Source organism: Artemia sp. Qi Xiang Cuo, chromosome 16 (genome assembly GCF_049724085.1).
Source record: "Artemia sp. Qi Xiang Cuo chromosome 16, ASM4972408v1, whole genome shotgun sequence".
NCBI classification, from domain to species: domain Eukaryota; kingdom Metazoa; phylum Arthropoda; class Branchiopoda; order Anostraca; family Artemiidae; genus Artemia; species Artemia sp. Qi Xiang Cuo.
In genome coordinates this window covers 45,564,179-45,584,210 of record NC_142809.1, presented here as the reverse complement: position 1 = coordinate 45,584,210, position 20,032 = coordinate 45,564,179, and the positions used below count along the sequence as shown (strand labels likewise).

Below are 20,032 nucleotides of genomic sequence, written 5' to 3'. Positions count from 1 at the left end.
TTGTTCTAATATTAGTCTTAATAACTTGTTTGGTAAGCCTAGGGTAAACGTATGTAGTTGTACTTTCTGTACTGTTTCGTAATTTCCGTCTTTCTATAATTGTAAACACACGGATCTACAAATTTTGTCGGCATATTCCCTGATACTAGTGGAGGTATTGAATGTCACTACCTCTGTTCTTAGCCTCTCGGAGATACTTGTCTCAATTAATCTTGTTGTAAAAGATTCAATTACAGTACTGATGTCCTTGGGCTCTTTTTCCGTAATTGCTTCAAAATGTTTAAGGGCGCTTCCCTTTAATCTGGCTGCAACGCATTGCTCTTTGACCTTATCCTCAAACGATTCAGTTAGGTCGTTGAAAATTTTTAATTTTTCGATAAACTCATCTACATCTGAAATTCCTGCGTATTTGGGCATAATTTTTACAATTTCAAGTACCATTGATAGGGAAGTCATTTTTTCCTCTGGTAAAGTCATTTTATTTGAATCTACTATTTTTAGCTAGCCCTCTCGACCCAGTTTATCCGCAATGCCACCAGTTATGGTAAGGTGGTTCTTATGGTATTTAAGTGCTGTAGTGCTAGATGCCTTTATTATCTCTTTATAGGGGAGATAAACTATGGCCCTAAGGTAATTAAACTTTGGTAGCGTACCTTAGGCTATGACCGGACTAATGAGGCGTACCAGCTGGGTATGTTCGAGGGGCTAAAGGTAGATTGTAGAGAGGTTGGCTATAACACAATACTTTTATTCAATTAACATATAATAATACCAGATATATATTTTCTACAGGGACTGGCTGTCTCAAGTAGACCACAAGTCTCGGAAAACTACAGTAATATATAATAGGATACTTAGACACTTACAATGATCCGACAAAATTCCAAGGTATTTCTGAAACAACGGACCAGAGGTCAGTCCGGCATAAAGTTAGTATCCGTCTACCTCTTCCGATAAAATGTATCTTTTATACGTTTTTATCAACCACACCTTCCTGTAACCAACCGACGTAATAGCTAAGAATTGCTGATTTCTCAATTTCCCGTTAAGCCGAAACTGGGCAGGATATGTTCCTTATCTTAATAAGAAAATGGTATTTCTAAACTTTGTATTTGTGTCTTAATATGTTTTTACTAGATTACAAATTGACTAAATTAGAAGCTTTACCACAATGGTTTGCACTTTGAATTTTTACAAGAAAGTCCGATGGTAAACAATAGGATCTGTATTTTGACATGTAGGGGTCCATATTAAATACACAGATTATTTGACTAGTGTTCATGGTGCAAGGTCTAGTAGAACACTGCCTTCAGGAGTGATTTCCTAATAGGTTTCAAATTGATTTAACGAGATTAGTGCAACACTCTCAGGTAAAGGTTTGGCTAATGTACATTCTAAACCCAAACTCCTTGTTCGTAATATAATCATACTTAGAGTACCAGACAAGTCTAGTGCAATGATACCCTGTGTTTTAGCGAATATTTCCTCCGTTATATCATTTTCAAATAGTTGTGAATCATGATCAAGGGTTTGCATTGTCAACTTATATAGTGTCCTATAGGATTTATCAAAAGATAGATTGTAGAATGGTATTCTACTTAATTTATCCACAAGAGATGAAAGTTCAAACATCTCAAATTTGTTTGGACACCATGTCCAAGAACCTACTACATAAGCACTTTTTACAAATTACAATGCTAATTTTGATAAAATTTCACCATTGATAAAGGAAGAGTCGGTGAAGGTGCGCGAGCCTGTGGCAATATGACGTTGATTGGTGATTGTATGAGGAACAAGTAGTTTAATATTATTTCCACTGGCTCTCAGTTTTTCTACTGCCAAAGCAACAGAAATGATAACCTGATACTTTCGTACATGTAGTATTGCCGTTGTGAGAGAGAGAGAGTCACATCAGGATTGTTTGGAAGTTTCTTGCGTAAACTAAAGTTGGATGGATCAAGCGTAAATATTATACCCACTTTAATATTTGGTGGAAGCCATTGGGGAATATGAAATATCTCATGGTATATTTTTCCAACTAGATTTAATTCACTAGTTGTAGCATTTTTAAGTGCATCAGTACTATCAGTATCTGTAATATATTCATATCCATTGGAGGAGCCTTTCAATTTCTTATATGACTTTGGTTTCATCAACATGAACTATATACAGCTCGTATAATTTGAGAGATTGTTGCTAGTACTCACAAGTGTTCCATTTATGCAGACACTGATTTGTCGAAATAAATTAATCTATGTACAATTTTCATAGGACATTCCATCGGTAGGACATGACATTGCATTGTCAGATTTCTTGACTACCACATGTAATTCTATAAATGTCGAAGAAATGTCCATAAATTAGTCTTCACTGGACTAAATTTGAAAGTGGATATTATAGAGAGTGGTTGTTGTGGATAGAATTGTTCATAGTATCCATGTTTTACACTCACATCAACATTTTCTGCATTGAATAGATTTAAAGATGAAGTGATTGAAGGATGCGAATCCTTATGCAGTAGATATTCCATTGTTCAGTCTAGGAAAAGAAATCCTGTGTCGATCTAACAATTCTCTTCCTTGGGCTTCTTCTTCTTGTTATAGTAGTAGTTTTTTTCCTTCTTTTCTTGACAAGAGTGATGTCTTTCGTTTCTGACCTGAGTAGAGACTGATGAGTGATGCACTGTTTTTCAACTTTTTTAAACTTTTTCCATTTTGTCGAGATTTCAAGTGCTTGCCAAGGGTTCGTGCACTGGACCTAAGATTTTCCGAAACACTTTTTTTTAAATCCTTGCCAGAGCCCCAATCGTATAGTGTAGAGGATGCAAAATCTGTTGCGGCCAGTACAATATATTTTTTAGCCAGGGGTAGTGCAGATCGAAACAGCTTAGCAAACCAACTGCCAAGACCATAGCCAGACATTGATGAACGACTTTCATAATAGTCCATTCCATTGCCCAGTTGTCTTGGACCAAGAGTAGCAACATAGCAGTCAATATCAGGACAAACGAATAACACTTTTCTATTAGACATCTTGTTATTCAACACCGACAACGATGGGTCGAAAATGGCAAGTAATCATGACCAAACCTTTTGATATTGCTAGAGGATCACCTAATCCAGTTCTTAGTGTTAACTGACAGAGTTCCAAATAAGAAGTGTTTACAAGGATATAGTGAAGATGCTTTATATTGTAATGATCAATATAATCTTGATTCGCTTTTCCTTCAAGAACTCGTAGGAGGGGAACGTTGTTATTGCCAACTCTGGATGTTTCAACAAATGAAGCATAAAGAAAAATGCGAGTGTCCGAGGGGAAGGCAGGTTGGTAGCCCGCAAAGATAACATTAGAATTTCCGGCACTTTTACCATTGATTGTATTGTGTTTAAAGCCAAGAACATCTCTTACATTATCATTGAAAATAACTTTTTCATTGGCAATGGGTAAACTAATTTAGATTTTATCCTCATTCTTTGAACCTTTGAAATGAAAAGTTCCATTCTTACGAGCGGAAATTTTTTTGTTGATAATATGACACAAATAATTTATATCACTGAGTTTCTCGCAAGTTAATACGACAAAATAATATTTAAACTATTTTATCTTTCGAATTTTATGTTGGTCGCTAACGATTGGTGGGCAATCGTAGGGTCTAATTTTTATATCATATATGTGATCTTTTCTCAGGATATCATATGTATTTTTGAGAATACAGTCGACATGAGCCACTTTATACGCGCCGTCGAATTTGATGGTTGGAGAGAGTTTCGTCCAAATATCACTTGTTTTATTCAAATCATTGTAGAGTGGATAAGATACATTGGACATGACTGTCACATAGAAATCTTTGGGCATATTTAATGTCGTCAACTGCAACCCAAGAATCAAAATCAGAGTTGTATCCTAGCCAACGAACAGGCAACTGTCTCTTGCTCCTGCGAGTAAGGCTCTTTAATATCTTTTCAATTTGATAAGTTTCACTACTGTTTCTAACTTTTTGTAGTTCATAATCACATAAACCACCGAAAATCTCATCATCTTTGGTGTCTCGCAGACGATATGCTATGGATTGGGTGTCTAGAATTTTTGACACTTTAAAAAGTTCATTGGACCATAAATCATTTCCCTTTCCAAAATATTAGCAGTTGTATTAATTCGAACAGTATCGCCAACATTGAATTTTTTCTTCACATTTTTTTTTCACTGGAATATTGTTTAAGAAAAGTGTCAAATGTATTTTCACTGTAATGAACTTCTTGAGAGCTAATATTGGACAGAGATCGATGGGGTCGTTTATTATATATCTGCATGATTGTATCTAAATCATGAATGAAAGCAGCAGTTTTTTTTCAGTGTACAATATCTCGAAATTAATAGTCGAATCGTTCTTATCAATCGTTCGGCCAATGCAGCCTTTATCGGACTATGACTATGATATAGCTTTGTATTATATTTCAAAAAAACCTTTTGCAAATGTGGATTAACAAATTCACTACCACGATCACTTTGAATTTTTCTATAGCAATGTTGTTCAAGAATATCTTCTAAAGGATGAGCAACTTTAACACCTCTCTTTGATTGCAATGGAATAGCATATGAATAGTGACTAAAGACACTGATTGCCCCTACAATATATTTGTAGGGTGTTTTATGACGTCTTTGAATCTCATCTAGAGTTAAAAGATCTGCTTGCATTATATGCTGTGTGAAAAGGCTTTAGTTTGACGATAATGATTGCCACGAACCCTATGATTTTATTGTTGAGTGTAACACGGCTCATTTTCTAGATATTATTTTACATTTTTTAAAGTGTTAACATCACCACTGAAAACGACTTTAGAAAGTGTTGTGGGGGAACTCAGACTTCCTACTTCACCAATATTTTCCTAAACATGTTTTAAAACTTCATTCATTTTGAATGCAAATACGTAGTGTAATGACCGCTACCCTTTTTTATGCTGGAGGGTGGTTGTTGTGATGATGAGTTGATATCAATACGTCTTTGCTTTTGCCTAACCAACACTGGTGTTATCAAATCATTGCTGCTACTGCTAGGAGTAAATATTTTCAAAGATTGATTTAAAATCTTCTTCTTCCCCTTCTTCTTTTTCAGATGGTGTTGGTGTTGCTGTTAGAGGTCTGACACTACTATACTCCTTTAATTTCTTTAGAATTTGCTTATTGCTAATAAGACTTTTGGGGAAGTTTGATGTATTTGGAAAGCTGTATAGCTTATTGTCAAATGATAAAAGTCCTTTACGATTTGTAACCATATCACAAACGACATAAAGTAGATTATAACGATTTCCCTGAAGTTTAATATGTTTTTCTGTGCTTTCGACTTGAACTTGACGATAATAACTTTCCAGCATCAGATATGTTAGTACTCTTTTATTCTGTTCACGATATGAGTGTGGCAGTAGGTTTCCAATAGTTGTCACTATTGAATTCAATTCCTTCTCCTTTGATTGTATTGTTGCAGTTGTTGTTGCAGAATCTTGAAGAGATGTTTCCTGTCTTGGGGGAGGATCAATGGCACTTGACGGGTATCTCACGATAGGGTTTATGTTTATCTTCGCGACGAAGTGCATCTTGAAGTAAAACTAACTTTTTATCATCGGCAATATTTTCATCATTAATGAATTTGCTTAGATTGTCCTCGAGGTGTTCAATTGGTGAACGGACGAGTTCTATTGGGGTCAATTCGTAGAGCTTAGCCTTCTAGAGAAAACTGTTTACAAGTCCTGCAATTATTGGCAGTAAAATTGTAAAAAAGCGACCGCCCGCTTGAAGGAGACGTTTTCTTTTAAAATCTTTTCCTTTGTTTTTGCAAGCCAAGGCACGTACAATGGAACGATGTTGCTTTGTCTGTTGTCTAACACCTTCTGGCAACTGTACATTCCTCTTGGTTAAATTTAAACAAAGTTCAGATATTGGATTAATAAATTCTTTATCAACACCATGTTTGAGTATGGCCTTCCTAAGTGGTGGTTTTGAAGTGCTTAGAACGGAAAATAAGTGTCTATTTTCATGTGGTTTCTTCAGTGTCATGATGGCAACTAATAGCATTTTTTACTGTTCACCGGAAGATATACAGTAATTTCATTGTCAAAAATATCTGTGACTACCCCGCAAATCCTCGGGTGTATTCTGACTAAGATCCAATAGAACGGTCCCCGGCCGGAGGCCGGGGACCGTTCTGGGCCGGGATGGAAAGCGCGGAGGTCTGGGGCCGGGCCAGCCCTCGGGCCCCCGCTCTTTCTGGCTCGGCCCCTGGGGAGTGGAGGGGGTAGGGGGTTATGTCATATTTTAAATTTTGTAAATAATTTTTTTTCATTCTATTCTCTTATAGCCAAAAAGCCTATAAATGTTCTACTGTGCTGCTGCTGCTGCGCATAGACAATCCAGATCTGACCGACTTTATGGTGGAAAATATGCTCTCAGACCTGTATAATATGTAATTTAGTGCCCTACGAGTAAAGTGTTTTAAAAATGTATGTAAATTTGTTTATTAATAAAAATGTATGTGCAAAACAATGTCTTTATTCTTCACTTTAGATTTCTTCTTCTGATGTGTATAGGCAAGTGTCGATAACAACTAATGCTGGTAGATCCTTTGAATTCACTGTATATTGATCTTGATTAGCTGCAAAGTCAGGGTCATATTTTCTACAGTACAATGTAACTTCACTCTTATCATGTCTCTTTGTATAGTCAATGAAACTATTTGCATTCATATTGTGAAATTCACGTGTTTCAATTTGACTATTTGAAGCAATATCACATACAGTGTTTTCAAATGGTGAATCACATTCTGTAACAGCTAAATAAAAATCCGTGCGTTTGAAGTCATAGTAGACAGTCTCTTCAAAACGATTAAGTAGAAACAAAATTGTCTTTTTACGCAAGCTGCTTAATCTTAGACCTGATTGCTCCCCCCCAAACAATTTAAAACAACGACGATACCAGTGTCGTAGAAAGATACTTAAATCTCGTTTAGGGTTCTTTCCAATCTCACAAGAATGAGTAATCCACAACTGATCACATTTATCATAATGACAACTGGAGCTTAGATGCCCTCTAGGATGAGATTCATAGATCTCTTCAAGACAAGAATTACAGACTTTAATTTGTACTGCATATCCTGTATGTAATTTACAGTGATTGCATAATTTACAATTTTTATCATACTCATCAATAATTGCACAATTCTCACATGATGACCAACTGCCAAGGGTATACACACATAGTGGACATACATAGAAAATTTTTGTTTCCAGTGTTAACTCTCTCACAGTTAAAATGAAGCTGATCTACGTTTGATAAATTCAGAGGGGGAGAAAGAGGAGTAATTTTGTGACGTTATATAACGAAGAGATAGTCATCTAGAAAGAATCTAAGGCAATGTATTCAAAGGTAAATCTATGATATTATTTTGTTTTGTTTCAATTAATATATCAATAAATTGAGTAAATGCATTTGAGTCACGTCGTAAAAGCTGCATACAATAGTCCAGAAATGGAGAATCATTTCTCATTATATTGTCAACTGTTCTTTGAGAAAATATTTTTCGTTGAAGAGATAACTCGAGAAAATCATCATCTAGAATCAAACGTTTTTACATAATCACAAGATTCGTCATAATTCTCTCTTTCTCAAATTCATTCATTTTTCAATCCTAACACTCACTGCTGACTCTAGACTAACCACGATTCGTTCTACTTCAAGAATATTCGCTAACCAACTTAAAAAATCTAACAAAAAGAAAGAGAACATTTTCTATTTCGAAACAATTTTATTGTGTGTATAGTAACAACAATAATATATTACACATACAATTATTGATATAACTTATTCTCCTCAATATGTTTCACTATTGCATTTAAAGCAGTTTGAAGTCTGTGTGTATGCCGTGTTTCGACTTTTGCAGCGAAGCATAATTGTTCCTCCAATTTAAATTTACTCAATGATATTACGTATCTTGCATACACTTCATCCCATTCAAGACAAAGTCGAGATTATCTTGTGATTTCTACCGCAATATTCGATACTCCTGTATCATTGCTGCTGCTACCAGCTCCACTATAAAATTCTAATAGTGTAAACATACCACTCATTATTGCAAATATATATCTTGGCAAATAAAAAACGAGTATAGTCAAACTGTTCTCTCTCCTTGAATTCCATTCTCACACTAATATGAACTATACTGAAAATCCGTCTTTATGTTAGTTGTGGTTGCTATGAGCGGTTGCTAAGACCTCTTGGGGCTTTTGTGTAAATCTAGGCTAAAATTCTTGGAAATAAAGGTCTGACGTCAGCCCGATTAGAAATTAGAGAGGCTCCTCTACTAGTTTGTACATAATACCCTCAGTCGTTCTTGGGATACTGCTGAGATGCCTTATTGAGAATTAGAATTAACACAGTGCATTTTGATTGAATCCTAAGGCAACACTTAGTTTTTAAATATAATGGGCAAATGAGAGGGTGGGTGTGGGAGGGGTATTAGTTGCCCTCCAATCACTTTCGAATATTAAAAAGGGCATCAGCCCTTTCTATTTTCAATCGAATGAGCCCTTTTCGAAGTTCCCACGACAACTCCTTCGATACGAAGTGCCCTGCTCTAAACAACAACAACAAAAAAAAATAATACATTATACCAACAATGGATGTGTTTGGGGAAATGGCGGGTGTGAGAGGGGCGTTAGTTGCTCTCCAATCACTTTCAACTATTAAAAAAGGCACTGGCCCTTTCAATTTCCAATAAAATGAACTCTTTTGAAGTTACTACGACAACGCTTTCAATAAAAACCTTATATGCCCTCAGGGCATAACTTACAACCCTTGCCCTGAGGGCTGGGGGGGTTGTCTTCCTCAAAGACCTAATTTCCAGATATTTGTGCAACGTTGAACAAAATGGCTATCTGAAAATTTTGATTGTATGTGTTAGGGGGAATGGTGGGCGATAGAGGGGGGTTAGTTACCCTCCAATCACTTTCGACCATTACAAAGGGCACTAGTCCTCTCAATTTCCAATTGAAAGAGCCCCTTCTGAAGTTTTACAACAACTATATATGAAAACCTTATTTGCCCCCAGGGCATAACTTACAACATTTGCCCTGGGGGCTCTGGGGGGGGGGGGTGTAAACCTTAAAAACATAATTTCCATAGATTTCTAGTACATTGAACAAAATCACTATCTCGAAACATCGATTTGTTATGCTGGGGGGAATAGGGTCGTGAGAGAGGGGTTAGTTAATCTCAACTCAGGGTAGAATATAAGAAGGGCAATACCAATTTCCAATACAGCAAATTCCTTATAAAATTTCTACAACAACTTTCTATATAAACCTTATATGCCCTTAGGGCATAACTTACAACCCTTGCACGGAGGGCTCTGAGGGGGTTATCATCCTATAAGACCTAATTTCGAGAACTTTCAACTACGTTGAACAAAATGGATATGTCAAATTTTGATTGGATATGTTTGGGAAAATGGTGGGCGTGAATTTGCACTTTACTGAAAAAATACAAATGAATATGCATTGTCAGTTTAATATACATATACTGATATTTAGTAATCAAAATGTTAATATTATCTGATTTATTAAAGTTATAAAAATAAAAACATTTGTATTTTTTCAGTAAAGTGCAAATTTTGTTCTGGCCTTGGAAAGGCATAGGGGTTTTGCCCCCAACTTATTTTAATTTCTGCTCGTTTTGACTTTGGCCCGGTTAATTATTGTAATTTCTGTTCGTTTTGGGTTTCATTTATTTATCAATGCTGATTTGTGGTAGTTTCACACTTGGTAGATTATTTGATTTTAGTTTTCCTCATTTTTTGTTGAATGGAGTTTTTCACTTTTCTTTGAAAAACTTCTTTTGTGGGAAAAGTTTTTTTAATTAATATATATAATAGCCCTACCTTGTATATATGTAATTCAATTTTGTAGGCAAAATATGCAGCTCGTTAATATGCTGTTGGAAATCATTGAGTAATATACTATAATTGGAAGTTTTACATGCTGTTACACATTTCTTTCTGTTATACTACAATTGGTTGTCAAAGAAATGAAATCAATGCCATCTGATTTTGCCCCAAAAACTTTAAATCTGCCTATGCTGCTTTAGAAATACCCTCTGCCAGAAGAATGATACTGTCTGTGAGCCTTAAAACTATTATGCTTGGTAAAAGTGCTGATTTTATAAAATTACTATTGCTTGTTTTCAATTCTTATAGGTTAAGTTACCAAGCATATTAAATATAAAATCAGTTTTTGTCCATAGATGGCTATAGTTGTAAATTTAGTTGCCGTCAAACCACATTGTTGGTGCTATTTTGTCTTTGAAAGCTGGCAAAGATTCAACTCACAACAAAACAAGGTTACTATACAAGTAAAATGTTTACCATGTATTGAACATTTTGAGTTTTGTTTGAACAAACTACAGATTATGGACAATATTGATTACTGGTTACCGTTTAAAGAAAACAGACCTTTTCACAGTTGTGAGACCATCGTTCTCACAAAGAACCATAAATTGTTATGAAACTGAGCTTGGAAATAATAAAAAAATTTCAACTTCTATTGGATTTTAGTGATATTGACTGTTATTGAAATAAATTTAGTCATTTCTTGAAGATTAGCTAACACAGTGTTGAATTATGGTTAGCCAAATATTCTTTCAAATGTTAGAGGGCAATACAATCCTCATATGTTTCTTATCGTTCTGCAAGTTCTTGTTGGGGTTGAGTGTCATTCTCATCTAATAGTGCTTGCAGTTCACTATCTTCAATAGTTTTTGGTGGTCTTCTATATGCTTTGCTAATCATATCAAAATTGACACTTTTGAATTTCTTTTGCCACTTACAGTGCTGGTTTGCCAAGAGCTTGCTCATCATAACCTTTGACACGCATTTGATGCCGCTCTGTGGTAGCAGACTATTACATAAATACTGGATATCCTTGAAATTTACTTTAAATATTAATTTTAAATTTAAAAATTAAATATTTAATTTAAATAAAAATTAGTTTAAATATTATTATTAATTATTAAATACCTTTGAAATTTACTTTGATCTTTAAGAAGAATTCTAAATCGTTAATTATAATTAGATATTTCGGTAATTATATTAGGTTACCTCTAATTCAATAGTTTGACAGCTATTTTTCGAAAAGTGACTGCATTTCTTTAATTGACATTCATTTTAATTAAAATTCAATATCAGTTAATATTTCCAATTATTTCCTTGCTCAGTTTCACAATGATTTATCATGGTCCTTGAAAAACAGTGGAGCCAATTAGCCCCCTCCTAGCCCCTATTTGTTTACCCCTTCTAGGTTTTGAAAATGCCTTTTCACTGATAAAATTGAAAAGCGGCAAAATTGCCCCCCTCCCTTAACTTCCAAGGATTGAAAACACTGCTGAAAACGTCAATCAAATCGAGAATTGGCAAGAAAGGTTCCTTAAATGGTAACATATGATCATTTCTCAAGTAGATGAAAATTGTAGTCTGTATGAACAAAGCTCAACATGTTCAGGATAAACACCATACTGGTGCAGGATAACACTATACTATATTCAGTGCAGGATAAACACTATACTGGTGCAGGGTAACACTATACTATATTCAGTGCAGGATAAACACTATACTGGTGCAGGATAACACTATACTATATTCAGTGCAGGATAAACACTATACTGGTGCAGGATAACACTATACTATATTCAGTCCAGGATAAACACTATACTGGTGCAGGATAACACTATACTATATTCAGTGCAGGATAAACACTATACTGGTGCAGGATAACACTATACTATATTCAGTGCAGGATAAACACTATACTGGTGCAGGATAACACTATACTATATTCAGTGCAGGATAAACACTATACTGGTTCATAAAACCTGTTTTGTTGTAAGTTGAGCATTTATCAGCTTTGGAAGAGATGAAATAGCACTAATGGTATGATCTGAAGGTAACTATCAACAACTATGATCGTCGACGCGTAATATTTGATTTAACATAACATTATAACAGAACATACTAACATTTGATCAAGTGTAAAGCAGCAAAGGTAGATTTAAGATTTTTTGGGTAACATTAGGTAGCATTGATTTTGTTTTCTTAGAGACCTATACAAAAAAATGGAACTGTAAAAATTTATAGTATTTGGTAAAGCTTCTAATGACTAGAGTTAACTTAATGAAATAAGTCCATATATTTTGGTTTCCCACCCAGCAACCTTTGTAAGTAGAAACAGGGGGGAAAATGAATAAGCAACCAAAACATATGAATAAACAGAAAACTGAAAAAGTCCATCTGTCTATACAGCTCAAAATGATATGCCAATCAAGGTTGAATCATTAAAAATGGGCAGGTCCAACATGAGCTAAATTGTCTCCTTAGGTAAAATTGTAACCAAAGGAATTACCAAGTAATCTTGCAATACAAAATCTTGTGTATCACCCAGGCTAATGCAGTTATAGCTAAAAGTGATATAGAGTTAAAGTTTTTTGGTGAGCAAAATTCCCCCCCCCCCCCAAAAAAAAAAAAAATCTTAACCTTTACTACTTAAGTTTAAAATTATCATGCAATTACTTTTCAAATATAAAATATTTTTTTCCAACACTAGTCATTGTATAAAAAATCTTCATGTAAGAAAAATTTGGGAATTCAGTTCCCAATTCTTCTTGTGGTGTATTGGAGATTATATAGAGGGCATTGTTAAAAGAGTGCCTTCCAATGTTACCTGGACCCATTTTACTTTTGCCCTACCAGATATTTGAATAGAAAAGTTAGTTTTGATTGTAGCCAACCAGGCAAGCTTTTAAGAAGATTATACTAGGCTCAAATGTGTTGTTCAGTTACTAAACCTGAAGTTAATAGCACAACAACAATGGATATAGTTTGGAACTGTATCTGGGGGGGGCGACTTGCCAGCTGGAGGAGCTGAAGGGCAGGTTTGAATTTCCCTTTAGAAATTTTGATAAAATGTTCTCAAAAGTATAGAAAAAAACAGAGTAGTAAAAAGTCATGCGAAGTTTTGCTCCTGTTTTGAAATCTGTAATTTCGGTTTGTTCTAGATCTTTTACCCATAGCTCAGAATTCTGTTTTGAATTGCAACTCTTCCAGTCTCAAGAAACGTCACAACAAATTAGGGCTACCCACAGATGTTTCTAATGTAGAACTTTACAATGCTTAATTTTCAGAGATGGCTACATCATCCAATTTTGAAGTTTGCTATACTGCCTCAAGTATTGTAACATCCATAATCATAAATGGTCTTCTATTTCCGTTTTTTGCACCAGTTCGATACATTACTTCTGCCTATTCTTCAAGATTTTGGTAAGTTTATCCAATTGTCCAGAAAAATATAGGATTTGAATTTAAGTAGAACTTGCTCCAAATAGTTGAAAAATATTTTGACGGACATCAACGGGCCTCTCAAATAAGTCTATTAAATTTGAAAGAATTTCATAATCAATGCCATCTGAAGTTCAGAGGGGGCTAGAGCAAAAACAATAAGATCAACTGCTGAAAATGAACAGTCGGCTTGCGCAAAGACAGTGATCGAAAATTGTAGGTTTTTTATTTTTAAACTCAAAATAAAATATATATTAGTTATTATCCTAGCTGTAATTATAAAAATTAAATAAGCATAATTAGTGAAGAAATTATAATTAATTAATTATAAACAGCAGTCTTCAGACGCACCAAATACGGCATCTGGGGGCGAACGAAAAGACGTATCACCGTAGACTAGTCTACCAGACAAATAAGAATTACACAAAAAATCGTGATTTTTCTTCCACCAAAATGTGAGAAGTTCAGCAGAAGAAATTGGTGCAGAGGAATAAAACGATCAAACTCCATTTGAAAATCCAGGAATAGGACAGCAGGAATCAAACTAAAAACAAAAGGTTGTACTTGCTTACTCAGGTGAAGACTTCATGCAGAACCAAACCACAGATGATTTAAAGATCAGTAGAACCTAAAAAATAAATAAGATGAGGAACCATTGCCCTTTCGGAAATTTTTCTAAACATGGGCAACTGGAACATTGGCCACTAACTGGCTGTACACTCCTAGACCCGTATTTAGTTGGCATACCTACCTTAGTTGGAATAGCATCAGGACAGCAAGATTGTAAATTCTTCAAATCTTTGACAATCCTAAAATTGTGTAACTCGGTTATTAATTTCAAAATCATTGGGGTCAGGCTAGGGCGTCAAAGATAAGATATACAATTTTGTTTTGTGTATTGCGATAGGGTAGAGCTCGCTGTGGATTGGAAGTTGCACTCCTAATATTTACAACAAATAAGTCAATGCCCCTTGAACATCGGAAGAGCTTTCGGACCTGCATCAAACTCGAAGGTTTTAGAATCAGACTACAGCAATCCTAAAAATGTGTAAATCAGATACTAATTCCAAGATCATTGACTTCAGGTAAGGTGGTCAAATGTAATAAATTTTGTTGTGAGTGTTGTGATGGAGAAGAGCTCACTGTGGAAACAGTACTCCTAATATTGGAAAAAAAAAATAAACAAATACCCCTTGAACATCTGAACAATTTTTCGTCATGTATCATTTCGTCATGACTCGAAGGCACAGTATAAGAATGAAAGAATGGCTTGATTACAGAATTTATGGCCTGCTAAGTTTTACAGTTATCCTTTCCATACTTAGAATTTTTTTCAGAATTAGAAACAGGAGTAGCCTTCCGACAAAACGATTTGTGAATATTTCTGCAAGGCTCAAACATTGAAGATGATCCGTAAAGGTATAGAGGACATTTAAGTATTTCTAAGATTATCTTTCCTTTTCCAACTTCTGAGGAGATCAGAGGCTATCCATAAATTTAAGAGAGTAGTCCTTTCCAGCTTATGATTGGCAGATAAGCAATATATAAATCTGGGATACCTGGTTTTGAAGACTCGTAAAACGAATAAAAAAAACTGAACCATTCTTATAGAAATTCTAGGAACTTTTTGTTTAGAGGAAGATCTGGGTTTCAAATATCTACAGTCTGTTAAAAAACATGTTGGAATTTGTCTGTCTTTGTGCAGTTTTCTGGCATAGTTAAAAGTAGTGCGTCACAGTAGCGGCAATTGCTTTGAGCAGGGGTGGTTTGAGGGGGTATTCATCCCCCTTACATTTTTTCAGCCTAGATTTTGAACAATACCTCGTTTGGTATATCCATCTAAAAATAACATTTTTGGGGATTCTCGTTGACCGCCCCCCCCCTCTATATTTTTCAAAATTTATTTTATCCCCCCGTCCGACATTTTTGTGGATTGGTGCTTCTGGTACGATATCTTAAACAACAGTTCCTGCAATGATGCAGTTAAACCAACTTGGTATGAATCGCTAGGCAGGATAAGTAAATAAGAGCCAGCAGTTCTTTACTGGTTTCAAATGCTATAATTGTGCCATTTTTTTAGGGAAATTTCAAGTGGATTGTTTCATTTATGTCATTTGGGGCAAGTGCCATATGTTTTGTCAGGGAAATTTCAGGTAGATGGTTTCATTTGTGTCATTTAGGGCAAGCTCTGGGAGGACATTGAATATATTTAAATTGATGTATAAATTAACCCCAAAAATACATTGCATTACAAAAATTTCAAATAATAGTTTTTTTCTATTTATTTAGCTTTGTATCTTTATTCTATTTTCTTTTTTAGGTGTCGGTCATTCTTTGAGTTTCCTATAATAGTCCTTCCATTCATTTTTATTGTTATGAATGCAAGTGGATTTGTTTCAGTATTTCTAGTAGCAATAGCTCTGTCATGCCCTGTACTATATTACTACAGTTCAACAAAAGGACACACTCAAGCAATTTACTCAAAACTTGACCAACCTTATGTACAGGTATATATTTATTTTGTTTATTGTATCCTGCCATCTTGTTTTAGCTAACTGTAATGAAAAAGGCTGATCAACGGAAGGAATTGTACCTGTGACCTCTAAAACGTTCGTTTATCACGTTAACTATTTGACCGTGATTGTGCTGCTAAGAATCCTTGGCATTAAAACAAGACCATTCCCAGAGTGTGGAGACACCTGTTTTGCAGCTTCCCCTTGCTGGAATTTGAAAATATGTTTTAACTGTTAATTTTATTTACTATATTCACTTTCAAAATATTTTTTATATTTTGTATACAACATCCCCACCCCCCAGACCCTTTGAAAGGAGTGGTACGCTCGTGGCTCGCTTTGTTTTGCTCATTTGCGAAATCAAAACTTCAAAAAAGATAAGTCACTGAAAGATTTTTTTGCGAATAAGCTCCAGTCCTTAGAAGATCAAGATCTTTCTTGTTAATTTTTTTCTAGCTTGTCCAGAAAAAAAATATAGGGTGCCAAGATCAATCGGGCCGTGATGGCAAATATATAGAAATCATTCTTCTGGATCAGGCCTGTATGAGAAATTCGCTGTTTGAATGTCCACTTTCAAGATTGAAAAAAATTCTATAATTTTTTTTCTGTATGTAATAGAAGATTTACTGATTAGTGACCATCTTAACCTTTTATTTTTCCCTGTAGGAAAAATATTTATATTTTCCTACAGAAAAATTTTTCCTGTAGATATGTGAGATGTAGTACAAGATATGAATATATAGGAAAAGATTTCCCGATTAGTGACCATCTGAACCTTTTATTTTCCCTGTTGGAAAAAAATTTATATTTTCCTACAGAAATTTTTTTCCTCTATAAATAAGAAATATAGTAGAAGATATGAATATATAGGAGAAGATTTCCTGATTAGTGATCATATTAACCTTTTTATTTTTCCTTTAGATGTGTAAGGTGTTGGAGAAGATATGAATATGCAGCAGAAGATTTACTGATTAGTGACCATCTTAACCTTTTATTGTCCCTGTAGGAAAAATATTTATATTTTCCTACAGGAAAATTTTTATAACCTTAACCTTTTATTTTCCCTGTAGGAAAAATATTTATATTTTCCTACAAGAATTTTTTTTCCTGTGGATATGTGGGATGTACGAGAAGATATGAATATATAGGATAAGAATTACCGATTAGTGACCATCTTAACCTTTTTATTTTTCCCTGTAGGAATAATATCAATATTCTCCTACAGCAATTTTTTTTTCTGTAGATATTTAGGATGTGGGAGAAGATACAAATATATACGAGAAGATTTGCTGATTAGTGACCATCTTAACCTTTTATTTTTCCCTGCAAGAAAACAACTTATATTTTCCTACAAAAAATTGTCTCCTGTAGATGTTTGAGGTGTCGGAGAAGATATGAATATATAGCGAGAAGTTGATTTAGTGACCATCTTAACCTTTTATTTTTCCCTGAAGGAAAGATATTTATATTTTTCTACAGGAAAAATTTTTCCTGTAGAATTGCATGACGTAGGAGAAGATGTGAATATACAGGAGAAAATTCACTGACTAGTGACCATCTTAACCTTTTATTTTTCCTGTAGGAAAAATATTTTTATTTCCCTATAGGAATTTTTTTTTCCCTGTAGATATGTGTGATGTAGGAGAAGATTTACTCAATACTGACATTTTACTTTTCCCCGTAGGAAAAATATTTATATTTTCCTACAGAAATTCTTTCCTGTAGATATGTGAGATGTAGAAGAAAGTTTGAATATGTAGGATAAGATTTACTGATTAGTAACCATCTTAACCTTTTATTTTTCCCTGTAGGAAAAATATTAAAATTTTCCTACAGAACTTTTTTTTGTAGATGTGTGATGTAGAAAATATTTACTGATTAGTGACCATCTTAATCTTTTATTTTTCTCTGTAGGAAAAATATTTATATCTTCCTAGAGGAATTTATTTTTCTGTAGATATGTGTGATGTAGGAGAAGATGTGAATATGTAGGAGAAGATTTACTGATTAGTGACCATCTTAACTTTTTATTTTTCCCTGTAAGAAAAATATTTATATTTTCCTACAGGAAAATTCTTTCCTTTAGAATTGTGTGAAGTAGAAGAAGATGTGAATATGTAGGAGAAGATTTACTGATTAGTAACCATCTTAACTTTTTATTTTTCCCTCTAGGAAAAATATTTATATTTACCTACAGGAAAATTTTATCCTGTAGAATTGTGTGATGTAGGTGATGATGTGAATATGTAGGAGAAAATTTTTCCTTGTTGGAAAAATATTTAATTTTCCTACAGAAATTTTTTTTCTGTAGATGTGTGAGATGTAGGAGAAGATTTACTGATTAGTGACCATTTTAACCTTTTTTTCCCCGGTAGGAAAATTCTTTATATTTTCCTAGAGGAATTTTTTTCCTGTAGATATGTGTGATGTAGCAGAAGATGTAAATATGTAGGAGAAGATTTACTGATTAGTGACCATCTTAACTTTTTATTTTTCCCTGTAGGAAAAAATACTTTTTCCCTGTAGATATGTATGATCTAGGAGGAGATGTGAATATGTATTAGAAGATTTACTGATTAGTGATCATGTTGACCTTTTTTTTTCTGTAGTTTTGTTGGACTCACCTTCTGTTGTATTTCATTGCTAAAAACCGAGGGTGCATAAGATAATGTGGTATAAAGATAGAATATTCTAAAGATAGAAGATAATATGGTACAAAGATAGAATATTCTAAAGATAGACGATAATACAAAAGATAATGTGGTATAAAGATAGAATATGTAACATCATGAACCTTGGGATCGAAATAAGACTATACCCAGAGAAAGAAGGGACCCCGTTTTATACCTACCTTAAGTGGAATTTTTTAATTTGTGAAGCTTTCTATTAAATGTTAGTTTTATTTTACTACAGTCATTATCAAAATCATTCCTAATATATCGATATACCTTCCATCCATTTGAAATGCATTTAGCTCTCCCTTGATTTTGCTCATTTGCAAAATCAAAAGTTCAAAATAGAGAAGTCAGTGAAGACCTCTTGGAAGATATCTTTCTACGTTTGAGTTTTTTTTTCTAGCTTGTCCGGAAATATCCAAAGGGTTAGCGCGCTAGACTAGAAATCCATTGATCGTGAGGACGGGGTTCGAGTCCTGGTGCCACTGGTTGTTTGGTGTGGAATGGAGGTCAGCGGTATAATTCTTTAAGCTCAGCCAAGAGTCGACCCAGCTCTAGATGGGAACCTGGAGAAATCTGGGGGAAAACACTGGAAGCGTCGGTTGATTTGCCCCTAACCACGCATTGCACTCCCGGTCGAACGCAGAGAATCAGGAGATCGATACCTGCGCTACGCAGCCCTTTGGTCAGCGTGAAGAAAAGTTTTTTTTTTTGTCCAGAAAAAGGGCAAAAATAATGCATGAAAGTACATACTATTTTTAATTGCTGAAAATATATTTTGATTGGAAAAAAATTGAAAAAACAATAGAGCATGTTCAAAGCTGATAGATTTACGCTGATGATTTTCAGTTGGTATTTGTTTTGTCTTTCCAGGGCAAAGAAACTGTTTTGACCAACTACAGAGGTGCTGTCATATTATGCACTAGTATTTGTATTCTTGCTGTTGACTTCCAATGGTTCCCTTCACGATTTGCCAAAACTGAAGATAGAGGATATAGTTTAATGGATACTGGTGTTGGCTGTTTTGTTTTTATGAGCGGGATTTCAGGATTGGAGATAAAAAATGGAGCTGTATCAATAATAGAGTAATACTTTTAAATACTTATAAACACTTATAAACAGATTAACAATTGATATAGTGTGTATCTGCTGTCCTAAACATAGCATCGTATTTTCAAGTTTTCGAAACAATCACGAAAAAGTGATTTTTTTATTTTACTTTTTTTGGAATGGGAAAATATAGTAAGATAAAGTTTTCTGTCAGTAAGGTTTCCGCTGTTCTTGTCCCTGTATATACCATGTCATATCTCAGGAAGTGCGGCAAGTTCAATGGTGCAGTCAGAATATTCCTATTTAGTATTTTTCCTGAGATACGAGCTTGTATACACAGGGGTGAAAATAGATCTCACTGATTTTACACCGGCGAAATCTAGTGTGGATATACCATGCAGAATTGCTAAACGTACAAGACTACA

At 34.4% G+C, this 20,032-nt stretch overlaps 1 protein-coding gene across 3 annotated transcripts in view; it reads left to right on the top strand.

Moving 5' to 3' along the window:
- Positions 1 to 20,032, top strand: part of LOC148942952 (uncharacterized) — a 64,982-nt gene that overhangs the window by 19,637 nt on the left and 25,313 nt on the right. For 2 of the 3 annotated variants that reach the window (XM_089102009.1, XM_089102010.1), the window contains exons 2-4: positions 13,216 to 13,351; positions 15,690 to 15,876; positions 19,431 to 19,642. In XM_089102009.1, coding sequence (XP_088958135.1) covers positions 13,218 to 13,351; positions 15,690 to 15,876; positions 19,431 to 19,642 — 533 coding nt within the window. In that variant the 5' untranslated portion in view covers positions 13,216 to 13,217. Of the gene's footprint in view, positions 1 to 10,169; positions 10,189 to 13,215; positions 13,352 to 15,689; positions 15,877 to 19,430; positions 19,643 to 20,032 lie in introns of those variants that run through there. The other variant, XM_089102008.1, reaches the window with a different exon arrangement.